The 13,295-nt window shown below is 46.4% G+C and overlaps 1 protein-coding gene across 3 annotated transcripts in view; it reads right to left on the bottom strand.

Annotated features, from left to right (window-relative positions):
* The window catches only part of LOC129132510 (transducin-like enhancer protein 1), an 80,217-nt gene extending 75,957 nt beyond the window's left edge, over positions 1-4,260 (bottom strand). For 2 of the 3 annotated variants that reach the window (XM_054651701.2, XM_054651702.2), the window contains exons 1-4: positions 4,120-4,260; positions 3,421-3,521; positions 1,794-1,857; positions 1,655-1,699 (exon numbers count right to left, since the gene is read on the bottom strand). In XM_054651701.2, coding sequence (XP_054507676.1) covers positions 1,655-1,699; positions 1,794-1,857; positions 3,421-3,521; positions 4,120-4,143 — 234 coding nt within the window. In that variant the 5' untranslated portion in view covers positions 4,144-4,260. Of the gene's footprint in view, positions 1-1,654; positions 1,700-1,793; positions 1,858-3,420; positions 3,522-3,689; positions 3,976-4,119 lie in introns of those variants that run through there. The other variant, XM_077171225.1, reaches the window with a different exon arrangement.
* Positions 4,261-13,295: the final 9,035 nt, after the last annotated feature.

The following is a 13,295-nucleotide window of genomic DNA, read 5'->3' as shown; positions in this document are numbered from 1 at the left end:
GTAAGTGTGCACTACTCTCCCCAGCTACAACTAACATAGATATAATGCTCTGTCGTAAATCTTAAAAGCTTCCGAAGTATCACCGCCTACTGGGTACATAATTCTAATTGCCGTACATATAGGACATTAAACCTTTATACATATGTTAAGGTCAAAGTGGGAACCTTAGTTCTCACCCACTTTAATCCTGTGGGTTTAATTGATTTTACCTAAAGTTAATTCCTAGTACACTAACTGAAATCACACATTCTCTTCAAAGAGCTCCTGAAAATGACATCCATTTTGCAGCAAATGATCTTCCTATAAAGATACTGGCTTCCTCATAGGTTACAATATGCCAAGAAATTGTTGAAGAGAAAAAATGCAAAAAAAAAAATCTCAAAATCACAAAGCTATGAAAAGTCACCTCACAGAAAAACCAACATTCTTCTAAAAGAAAATTTGTTAGGCTACAGTACAGAACCAAGTCAAATACTAAGCTTGCTGTTCCATCTGGTTATTTGATTCATTATTAAAAAAAAAAAAAAGGTTGTCATAATACGACTTCTTTAATGGCATTTTGAATTGAAACAAGCAAACACCCTCCAAAACCCTAAAGAATACCTACCCAGATTTGCAGATAGAAAGCTATCATGGAATTACAATGCCACCCTACCAAATATGGCATTTTCAGGGGAAAACAAAACAAACAACAAAAAAAAATTCAAAGAGTTCAGAGTTACAAAAGCTAAACTCAACTCCGTAATTCACTTGCTTAATGAATGTCTTTGAATATACTGAAGATCTGAAGCCTGAACTAATCAATTTCTTCGCTGCGCCCTAGCCGGTCAGCCATGCTCTTTAATTTAATGAAACAAGAGTTTTAGATGAAATAGCACATACACATCAAGAAAGAATTGTATTGTTGCACTTTGAAATGTGTCCAACTGTGCAACTTCATCTAATGATAATTTTTTTAAGAGGCCATCGATTTCTGAAAGACTTATTGTACTAGCATCTTGATGAAAAAGTGAATGTCAGCATATCTACAGAATACTTACACCCTGCCATTAATGCTTTATTTGGCAGACAATGACTACTCAATTGAGGGTCCTCTGGGCTGTGCAATCATTTAGCTTTTCTTCTCTTATGAGGTCCTTAGTGTCTTGTTCCAGTTCAATACTCTTTTTATTCACCATTATAGTGGCCATAAGTGTGAATTTTATGGGAACTTGCAAACTCAGTCATAACTAGAGCTTTCCAAGTCACTAATCTCTTCATACCTTTACAAGGCAGGGATTTGAGTAACTATGACTACATATGCTACACAGACACAGGATCAGTTCTACATGTCAGCACCTCTACCAGAAACAAAACAAACAAACAAAAAAAACCCAACCCAAAAAACCCTCAAATTTATAAAGTACTGAACTGCTTTTTTACAACCAAAGATACAACACCTTTCCTATTTATGCCAAAGTTTTTCAGAACCAATACCAAAAAAGGTATTGCTGCTCAACCTAATCTACACCTCATCTGACAGGAGGTAGGCAAAGGTCTACTAATCAGGCTATTGATTCAGATGATACCGTCATCTGAGCACAAACAGCACAGCTACACTTAAATGCACCAGACAGACTCCAGATTTTGCAGCTTAGAAAACAAAATGTCTTACCTGTTTGTGCATTTCAATGTTTAATCCATACGACATTTCATAGTACTGCAAATAAATGAACATACATTATTTTCTTATACTGACTTACATTGTATTAGGAGATATTTTCTGAAACAGAGATAAAAACAAATATACTTACCATCACATAATGCCTCTGCATTTCCGTCTTTTCGCTTGCCAGTTTCTCACATTCCAATTTAAGGCTACAAAATAGATCACGCTTTAATGTAACACGTTGTTTTTTTGGCATCTACCCTCCCTATTTGTATTTTGACAGAAGCTGCTAATTAAAAAAAAACCTCATAAACTGACTTTCAACATAGAAAGACTTAATCATACTTGAAATAAAAAGGCCAAAGAAGAAATTTAAAGAACATTTCATGGGTGCTGTATGAGGCCTGAACTGTCTACAGAACCTAAACATATCCACTCTTCATACTTTGACAAAGAGCTGCTATGAAGTGCTGCAACTTACAAGTTAGAATAGGGTCTGAATTTCCCATAAGTACTTCTCAGGAGTAAAAAGATAAAAATAGAGGCATTTTTTTCTATACAGCATTTAGTAAATGACTGTCAAGTAACACCACTCACATTTACAATTATAACTTCAGTATAATTCTTACCTTAAATACATTCTAGCAAATGTTACCTTGCCCAGTTCTTGAAAACTGGTAAGTCTGACTATCATTTACTAGCAAGTTTCTTTTCCATTTTTGTTTTCATAAACAAAAGTTAAGTTGCATTTGCATGTCTCATCACAAACTGTGATATGATTCTGACTACTTTCACTGAGCCTCAACGTTTCCTTTTCTATCAAACTGATTTTTTTTTAATGATACTTGCGAGCATCCTGTGGAACAATTAGCGTGCAAGCAGTACGTTTCACTCACAAGTACAAAGCCAGATGCTTAGAGTTTACATTGTATTTCTTAAGCAATAAATGGCTTAAGCAAGTTAAGACTACAGTATCATAGGTAAAGGAAGAGGAAGCATAACTAAAACCAAGCAATTTCTGACTGGAAAACCTGTAAAGCTTTTACTTCTCTCCAAATGTTCCAGGTGCACGTAAGTACAAAATCAGCGAAGATTAATGATCCTTGACACCAGATGACCAGGATCAAAAAGAACCTGTACCCTAAATCTCTGAAAGGACCTCAGCGGCAAGCACACACCCACAAAGAATTTCGGAAGGGAAGAGCAGCAACGAGGAGTGCATGCCGCAACTTCCATGGGTTATGGTAAACTTTGTGTTACTACTCTGAGTACTTGTGTATTTTAACCGTCCTCCCAGGCTCTTAACCACAGGACGCTGGCATTTTATTAATATTTGCATTAACACCACACACAAATGAACAAACATGAGAAGTAACCGCCTTAACGCGCTGTGCCACAGAACTGGCGCAGGTCTTCCCGGGATACACCGAAGTGACCCCTCCACATACGGGTTCCCATGACACACTGCATTTTTTCAACGCGCAGAGGTGCCGCACGCTCCAGTTTCGACAGTTCAGCTTCCGCAGCTGCCCGGGGAGCACGGGCCCGTCCAGGGCAGGGCTGTCTCCCCGTTGGCGCCCCGTGCACCCGGAAGCCCGCGGGCCGGGGCTGCCCGCGCTCCCTCCCGGCCCGCCGGGGTCCCTCGGCGGGGCTCTGCCGCGACGCCGCACGCCACCGCCTGGACGCGCCCGTTCGCTGCAGCCCCCCGCGCCCGGCCGGGGCTACTCCGGGTCCCGCAGTCCCTGGTCCCGGGGCGGCCCGCCGGCACTCACCTGTGGTACTGCGCCTGGAGGAACTGGAACTCTTCTTTGATGCGGTCCAGCGACTCCGGGATGGTGAATTTGAAAGGCTGGCCCGCAGCCTGGTGCGGGGTCTGGCGCCGTGGCGGCACGGGAGAAAGATGCACTTCAGACACTGCGCGGACGCCCCGCGGGCAAGAGGAGGCGGCGCTGTCCATCGCGGCCGGGCCAGAGGGATGGAGAGAGCGCCCGGCCCGGCCCGCCCCCGCCCCCGCCCCGGGCGCTGCGCACTTGTTACCCACCTTCCCGTCCCTCATCTGCGGTGGGGCCGAGGTTAACCGCGCTCCGGCTCCGACCCACCCGCTCCTGCCGCCGCCGTCTACACGAAAGCGGGAAGTGCCGGCTCCTCCCCGCCGACCCCCGCCGCGGAGGCACAGCCAGCCCCATTCCGGGCGCTGTGTTCGGCAGATGCTGCCTGGCCCGGCGGCGACTCCCCGCCGTCCTGCCCAAGGCGAGTAAGTTGCCCACGCAATAAAAGTATTGGGGGCCGCTCCGGCAGGCAGGATGAGCCTGCCGACCCCGGAGAGAATTAACTTGTGAGGGCGCCTTCCTCTCCCTCCCCCCGTCACGCCCCAGCTCCAGCCGAGCAAGCGAGCTGGAGGTGCGCTCCGGACCGCCCGGCCCTCGCCCCGCGCCCCGGACCCGCGGAGCGGCCGTCCAAGCCGTACTTACGGGGTGCCGGCTCTGGGGGAACATGGCTCCGGCCGCGGCGGGTCTCCCTCACAGCGCGGCTCTCTCAGCGAGACTCCCTGCCCTGCCCCGGCTTCACACCCGGTGCGCCAAGGGGACAGGAGCGGCGACACCCGCCGACCGCCTTCCCTCCGCCGCCGCGGGCAGCAGCGGGGCGAGGCGCGACTTAGTGCCCCCGCTGCGGGGACATTCCCCAGCCGCGGCGTCCTTTGTTGCTGTTGTTCCAAGGAGGGCTGAAGGTGGCCGGGAAAGGCGTACGGGCCGCGCTTGGGACGGTCACCAGCGCCGGGCGCTCTTTCGGCCGCGCTTCGACCGGCGGGCGGCGCCCGCAACGCCCGGGTGCGGCGGGACGCGACTCGACGGGGCGCAGGGGCAGGCTACAGCCGCCCCTCAGAGGTGGCGAATAATCCCCTTCACGGGCTCGCAAGTGGTCGATGCGATTGTAAGGCCGGAAATCCCAGGCGGAGGCGACTCCTCTCTCCTCTTCTGCCCCTTGTCAAAAGGGGAAAATACAGCTGGAGGGAGCGGATCGCAGTGTCCGCGGCGGGACCGTCGCAAGCCGAGGAGGGCGAAAGAAAGTCTCCAGGCAGGGACGCGTTGCTCGCAGGCGTCGGCGCAGGGGACAAACCACCGGCAAGACAGAGCGATGAACAAGAGAGGAAGGCAGGAGAAGGAGGAAGGAGGCGGGCGGGGGTTTCTTGCACAGCCGTCGCCGATCGGAGCAGCTCCAATAGCACATGCACGAAACGCTGGAGGGCAGAGGAAGGGGTACCACACACGCAGCGCAGACTCTTCCGTTAGTTGCAGAGAAGTCCCTAGGACAAAAGGAAAGCAAACCCCTCAAGATGCTCGCTGGCCTTAGCGTCCAGGCAACCAGCCCCGTTGGGGAAGATTGAAAAAAAAAAATAAAATAGAGATGAAAGCGTCCGTTTGAGGTTTAAAGCAGACGGGAAGCTCCTTCGTGCAACAGCACCACTACAGCCTCTTACAGGCGGGCGCGGATCTGGGAGCTGCGCGTCTCACCAGAGCCCTCCAAGAGCGATACATCGCGGCGACATCAGCAGCATCATCCTCATCCTCGCTCTCCTCCGCGGTGGCCCGCCGCTCCTCGTCGACCCGGGATATAAAGTTCCCCCTAGCTGAAAAATCCGAACCCGACCGTACGGGAACACCACCGGCTTCCTTTGCCCCGTCCCCTCCGTGCCGGCCAAGGGCAAGGGGAAGCCGAGGCGGCGGCCTGGCGGGCGGCGCTCGGCGGGACCTGAGCGCGGCTGCGGCCGAGCTGGACACGCCGCGCTCGCCCGCGCCGCTTACATTAGCACGCGGTTTCACACTCCGCCGGCTAACCAGCCGCGCGGCCCCGCCCACGCCGCCGCGAGGGGGGGCGGCCGCCCAATCACCGGCCCCGCCGCCAACGTGGGCCCGTGACGCGCCGCGGCCCCGCGGCCCAATGGCGCACGGCGGAATCGCGCCGCCTCTCGGCTTTGGCTGGGAAGCGTTTGTGTGGCGGAGCGGCGCGAGCGCTCGGAGCCGGCCAATGGGAGCGCGCGGGGCGCGCGGCGCCGCGGGGGGGCGGGGAAGGTCGGCGGGAAGGAGAGCGGGCGGCCGAGCTGTCCATCAAAGTAACGTGGGGTCCGCGCGGGCGGGCGGGCGGGGCTGCGGCGGCGGGCGCGCGGCGCCTGCGCGCGGCGCCTCCGCCGGAGCCGCCGGGCGGCCCCGGCCGGCGCAGGCAGCGCCCGCACACCGCACAGGGCACACCGCACAGGGCACACCGGACACCGCACAGGGCACACCGCACAGGGCACACCGCACACCGGACAGGGCACACCGGACACCGCACAGGGCACACCGCACAGTACACACCGCACCGGGCACACCGCACAGGGCACACCGCACAGGGCACACCGCACACCGGACAGGGCACACCGCACAGGGCACACCGCACACCGCACAGGGCACACCGGACAGGGCACACCGGACACCGCACAGGGCACACCGCACCGGGCACACCGCACAGGGCACACCGCACACCGGACAGGGCACACTGCACAGGGCACACCGCACACCGCACACCGGACAGGGCACACTGCACACTGCACCGGGCACACCGCACAGGGCACACCGCACAGCGCACTACACACTACACCGCACACCGCACAGGGCACACCGCACACTGCACAGGGCACACCGCACACTGCACCGGGCACACCGCACAGGGCACACCGCACACTGCACCGGGCACACCGCACACCGCACCAGGCACACCGCACAGGGCACACCGCACACCGCACCGGGCACACCGCACACTGCACCGCACACCGCACAGGGCACACCGCACACCGCCCGCCCCGCGCACTGTCCGCAGCGCTCCCCGGCCCCGCACGGCACGGTGACGCGCGCTCAAAGTGCGGCGGGCGGGTCGGGCGCACGGTCCCGCCTCGTTCGCCAGACGGCGGTGGCGGGGCCATGGCACCTGCTAACAGTGCGCCACGGACACGCCGAGGTTCGGAAAGATAAGCCCTCCCACGTGCTTGTGCGGCTCAGGGCACGCCAATCGCTGAGCTGGTTGGAATGACCCTCTGATAAGACGGAAGTTGTCCTTTGGAGAAAACTGGCTTCTTTTTAAGAGGGGCTTGATAGAGGAAAACTGTCAATAACTTTAGTTTATAGGCCCACTTGAGATAGATGAGGGTCAAACAAATTCCACAGACTGTGTGTGCTTGCTGAGGAGATGACAAATGGTGACATAGCTTGCAGTGGGAAGTACACTTCAAAACATATCCTCTATTAACAAGCACCTTATTCATAGCAGAATTCCACAATGAAGTGTGAAATACCTTTTGACTTAAAACAGTCCGTTAATACACACTTTTGCTGTTGGTAAATACTTGTGTGCTACCTAATAAAAGAGGTCTTAGAATGTTGAACCGCATCATTTAAACATGGTAAGGGTAATGTTACAGTTTGCATTTTCTTATAATTCCTCACTAGTCTTTACTAGATACAGATTACTTCCTTAGAATTGTATTGCACTTCATCTTGTATCCTAAAGAAAGAGCAGTCTTTGTTTTATATTTGATAGGAAATTTAATGTTTTGCAATATCAAAGCTTTACTCATTCAGAGTGATAATTTTCCATTATTATTCCCAAAATATTCTGTATTTTTTACTTTAAAACATCCAACACAAAAGGGAGTGAAACTCTCTCTGTCTTCTGCAGTGAAAAGTTTGGACTTCATTCCAGCACTGCAGAGTTTTGTCAATGAGCAATGATACATCTGTGTCTCTGTGCACATCTGCATATGTGTATATGTCTGTGTGTAATGGGGTCTGTACCTATAGGTGTACATAGACACCTATAGGTACACATAGGTGTATAGAAACACGTGTATTTCTGTTTATGTGCATATGTGCGTGCATCCTGGTGAACATATAAATAAATGTGGGCTTTTACTGGTTTCTAAGAGATGACACAAAATACCCTTGGTAGTGAGCTTTGATAGATTGTGGTTCCCAGGACAGGAATGTAAACTTGTCTGGTGTTCCACCTGCATAAGCAAACCTTAAAATCTTGCATTCTGTTTCCCATCTCTTCCCTTGTTGTCTTGGACTAGCCAACTTGTGCTCTGTTCATGGCAATGGAAAGCTTAATTACTTAATGCTTATTAAAGTACTTAGATCTTCAGATGAAAGGTGCCATAAAAATGAAAACCATGATTATATACTTTGTGTGTGTACCTAGTAGCTATGGAGTCTATATAATGTAACACTTACCTAACTTTTGTTGTACTTTGCCTAACCTGCTGGCACAAGTTGTTCATGAGATATTGACAGATATGACATTAAAACAACACTGTGTTTTGGAACATAAACAAAAGGGGTTTGGTTTTTTCTTAATTGCTCACCTACATGAAACTTGAAATGTCTCGTTACCTGTATTTGTCAACACTAAAACGTCAAAGGCATGTTTTAACAGAGAGAGAAAAGCTCTGTTTTCCTGGTTCTTATTAGTAAGTGCTTTTAACCTGCTTTGATTCTGGAATCAGACACTTAAGGGCATTTTGGATCTTACTCATTGTATTTGAGATAGAAGAGCTGTACAAGCAGAAGTAGAATCAAATGCGCTGGGTTTTTTTTCAAATGAGAGCTACTGACATTACATAGCAGGAATAACAACCAACATGATCTGATGTTTAACTAATTATAATGCATCATCACTAGCTCATTAATGCATAAAAATATTATTTTTGTTGGATGGGTATAAATCTGGATGAATACCAGGAAACTGAACATTCTCATTCCATAGCAATATTCACTATTTACACCATAGAAAGACAGCGAAATATGGCTAGGCATGTTGTATTCAAGTAGGTAGCATTTTATACCAGATCATTCTGCCACAATGCTTTATATACTCTACACAATTCTCCAACTGGATTAAAAATACTTGTTTTAAGTGTCTGTCTCATGTTTCAAAAATAAAAATATCTCCTTCAGTATTAACCCCCCCCAACCAATCTGTCCAGTCATCCATTTTACTCTGTTGCTTGAAATCAGTTGTTTTTTACTGTAAAAATTTTAGTGTTATCTTCTTACCTCATAAAGCAAAGGGCCTAATCCTAAACTGACTACTGAAAATTCACACTGGAAGCAGTTGGAGCTTTGGGTGAAAAAAAGCACACTTGGATCCAAAATGTAGGTTAAATGTACTGAAAAGGTTTCAGAGGTAGCATCCATTCTTTAGTGAAACCATAATGTTCTGTTTAATGCACTGTTTATTATTTTTTTCTTCACTGTTCACAGTACTTTTTATGAGCAATATTTTTTAACTTTGTGCAAACTGGCACATAAAACAAAGATGTTGATGATGTTAATCACTAGGTGCTAGCTGCAGGTGGGCAGTAAACAATTTAGTGTGATTTGTCCCACTCTTCTACTCTCTATGTCATGAGAGCAAGCCAATAGAGGAAGCAATTCTAGAATTCAGTGGAGTTTATACTTTCGAAGTTTTAGATAGATCACTGGATTTTCAACTGAAAGAGAAACATGCATGTGTTAATGAGCATGGGGATTGTTCTATTTGGTTTGCATGTTTCAGGGTTTGGTTTGGTTTTTTGGGGGTTTGGTTTGTTTGTTTTTTAATGTGGTGCAGGTGAAATAGAAAAAAACCCTGAATCATACAGTACATGTGGTATAGTAGTGACTTTCTATACAGTTGAAAGAATAGTAATTATTATAAGGACATGAAAAACAGTATCACTTTTTAAATATTCATTTATTTGTGAAGTGCAAATGATGTGAACAGGGTAAAGCAATTACATTTCTAATTATTTGCTGTCTTTTGGCTAATAGCCATTGCATACCCTCTTGGTAATTTGATTTCTTTTTAATTAGTAGCTTTCCTTGTAGGCAAGAATGTTCAAAAAGTTGCACTAGGTCATTTTACCATTATGACTGTATTCACTTCCCCCATTCCTTCACCCTTAAAAAAATCCCTGAGCTGAATTAAAAAAAAAAACAAGTCAGTAGCAGATCATGCAGCAGTAAAACCTCAAATAGAATCAGATCCAAAGAATCCCTTTTGGCTTCACACAATATGGTAAAATTAGAGATTGCAGGAAACCAAAAAAATTAAACTGGGAACATTTGAAAAGAAATGACCGGGCTTTATGAAAATGACACATTGACTGGCCAGTGTGTTTTTTTTATCGACAGTTTCTTTGTTGAGGCATAGATCAAAGAAACCTGCATATGTTTTCATTTTGTTCTAAGTCTAACTAGAAAATTGCATCCAGATGTTTAATAGGCATTCTGTTGGTTTTCTGCATTGATTAGATATGTTGGTACTGTTTGCTTACAAGTGTAGCCGGATCATTAGCTAATGCAAAGAAATGTTTGTAGCGAGTTGCTAATTAGGTCTTTTGGAAACTCTCCATACTAAGGAACAATTTGTACAGTGGCCAGAAAAACTTGCGGTACTTGAGAAGTCGCTTTCCCTTCTGTGTCTGGGAAAAAACAGTCAGTCGCTTTCCCTAATCTTCTTTTGCCTACAGGGATTGCAGCTTGATCCCAGTGGGTTGAAGTGCAAATAAATTAGGAAGAGACCACACACACACACACACACGCGCGCGCGCGCACATGCACACACACACACACACATGCACACACACGCACTCACCCCCCCACACGCTCCCCCCTCCACCCCCAATCTGCTCCTTTAGTCAAAAGTCAGTTGTACAATCTTACAAAAAGCTAGCCAAAATGGAGTGTTTAAAACTAAAATGTGTTAAATTCTCAACATTCATGTTATCAAATACACAGCATTTTTGAGCATACTTTAGAGACAGATGGGGAAGCCCTTTATGATAAATGAGTGCACTTGAATTCATTACTGTGGTACTTATAATTAAAGTAGCTCTTTCTCAACTTCACTACTTCTGCAGGGTACTTCAAGACAAAGCTTGGGGAAAGTGTATACATGGATGACAGAGTGGTGAAAGAGGAGCAGAAGAACTTTAATCATCTGTGTTTTGTTAAGTATGAAAAGAGGTCAGATGTATTACCTGTTTACAATATTGACAGAGAAATTGTTGTAGACTTCATGACTCTGGCCTGATAACCTTCTAGGTGCAATGTCACCTTTCAAAGGCTGCTTGACAGTGTCAATGACCTTTCTAATAAAGACCATTTGCCAGTGTACCACACTTCAGTCCATAGCAGAATGGGGCCTTCATTGCAGGAGGTGACAACTAAAGGAGCAAGTTGTGTCTATTTTGTACAGTAAATAAGAGTGCATGATCATACCAGCTCCCTGATCCTGTCATCACACACGGACAACGTTTTACTCCTGGAAGTAGTCCCTTTGAACTCCATGACAATACTTGCTTGAATAAAGATGTCTTTGTGTCAGACTTTACCAGATCAGGGCCATGCATACAGAATAGAAGGTTGGGTGTGACATACATATGCAAAACACATGTGTTTTTACCAATGCCGCCATGCAAGTGTGGAAGTTTTATCACCCTTTTCAGGAGCTACCTAAAAGGGAAGGTTGCCACAGAAGTACAGTTAATCATTGCACTACAGTGGATTAGTTGTGGTATACTATTTTTCCTTGCCTGGCAAAATATGAAAACTTTTTCATCCTGTTTTGGTTCCATATACATAGTCTTTTGACAGGATTAATAGGAGGTTTTTCCCCCTAAGCTGTCAATAACATTAGTAAAAGTCTACAGATCACCAAAGACTCTTAGACTTAAAACCACAGGGGAAATAGCGTTGAGGCAAATGGTCTTGTGGAAATGATGCTTTCAAAACATTTGTGGAAATGGCTGATGGAACTTTCATTGTACAAAGAAAGGGATTGTCTGAGAGGGGGAGATGGCTCCAAGTGCACTGGCATTTCAGGATTAGGAACAGCAGCTAGCTTGCCACTGCTAAGGTATATGAAGGTACTATCCTCCTACCTAGTACTACCCTAGTATCTGTTCTCTACCTATAAAAACAGCAGCCTTTAGGAATCTTTAAAGAACAGATGTAGTACAGAAATATTGTGTGGAATCATGGGTCTCTGTCAGCCAATAGGAAGCAGATTCAGCTGAAAGTTGGCTAGAGTTTGGCAGCTGTTTCCTATTATACCTCTGCCTCTCAGTCCTTCAGAAGAGGTTCTTGCCTACTGAGGTTATAAATGCTGTATGAGCTGCCCTTATACCAAGCTTCTAGTCCAGACCTCAGATTTCAGTCTGGTAGAGTCTAGATGAGAGCAGATTGTCCTGTCCTGCTGTCTCTTCATAATGCAGATGCTGTAATTGGCTGGCGTGCTGCAGTTGCAACATCTGTGGAAATGCTCTTCCAGTACTGGTGGCAAAAAGACATTAAGTTTGTTTCCAGCATCTCCCACCCCTCAAAAGCTCTGGGCTCCCATATTCTTGTTGGAATGGAATTAACAAAAGTATTTTTTAGGACTCAATGAAAAGTGGAGAAATTATGTGAAAGAAGTATCCTTGCTGCACAAGTGTTGTGATGGTAGTGATAGGGAGGAGAACTGTGGAGAGGAATTAAATCAGGAGGGAACATATCAGTACCAGTGTGATGCAGTTCTTAACAAATATGGAAATTTCCTTAGTAAAACGCCATTGAACTTCAGGCAAAATTGTAAACAGTAACAGTTGCTCACAGTAGAAAAGGGAATAATTAACTGTCTGAGTCATCCAGCACTATCCACCTCTCTGTTTTTCTACTTACACTGTCCTTCCACTACCTTCAGTGCAGGAGTCTCAGTTTATATCCTGAGGGGCCAACATGTAATGACAACTGTGATTATTAATAGAGTATATCCATTTTCCAAAATGCAAAATGATAAATTCCACCATTTGACATACACATAGAATTGTCACTAATATGTATCATCTACTCAGTTATCAAGTGAATGTCTACATGAAGCATCCAATCAAAAAGGCATGTCTTGCAACTATCCATCTGTTCTGATACTCTGGTATGCTCATAATCATTGGCATCACCCAATAAGAAGTTCGTATGAAGGTAAGGAAAAATAGACATATCCCATTCAATTCCACTTACATATTACTGCCTCTAAAATATTGATACACCTTCTGTTGCAGAAAACCACATCATGATTACACAGACAATAGAATAATCATGGTTAGCAGTGCAAATATATGAATATTTATCAGTAAGAAAGCATGATGAAGAGTTAATACTGCTTGTTGAGGAGAGAGCAGCCAAAGTCACTGACAGGATAACTTTTGAAAACAAAAGAGCAATGAGTACAGTATAGGTGAGGTGCTGAACATTGCTTGGGTGTGGAGGGAATGGTGGGGGCAAGGAGGGGTTGTGTTTCATTGTTTTGGGTCTCTGTTGGCCTTTTTGTTTGTTTGTTTGTTTGTTTGGATGGGTTTGTGTGTGTGTCTTTTGAAAAAGAAGGATTTTCCATCTATCTGCCTGAGTTCAAAAGCAATGAAAAGTATGCATATATTCGTAATTTACTATTATAAATTCAATAGTTGGTAGTAAGACATTTTCTACCCAGCCTCTCACATTTTCTGCTGTAGTTTTACTGTCTGTTAATGTGCTTACGCATGCTCAGGTGCTCAGCTGTCCAAGTTAAGAAGCATCCATGACGAAGAAAATCTCAATGC

This window comes from Agelaius phoeniceus, chromosome Z (genome assembly GCF_051311805.1).
Source record: "Agelaius phoeniceus isolate bAgePho1 chromosome Z, bAgePho1.hap1, whole genome shotgun sequence".
NCBI lineage: Eukaryota > Metazoa > Chordata > Aves > Passeriformes > Icteridae > Agelaius > Agelaius phoeniceus.
Note: the sequence above shows the minus strand (reverse complement) of the source record. Positions and strands in the feature narration are given on the sequence as shown.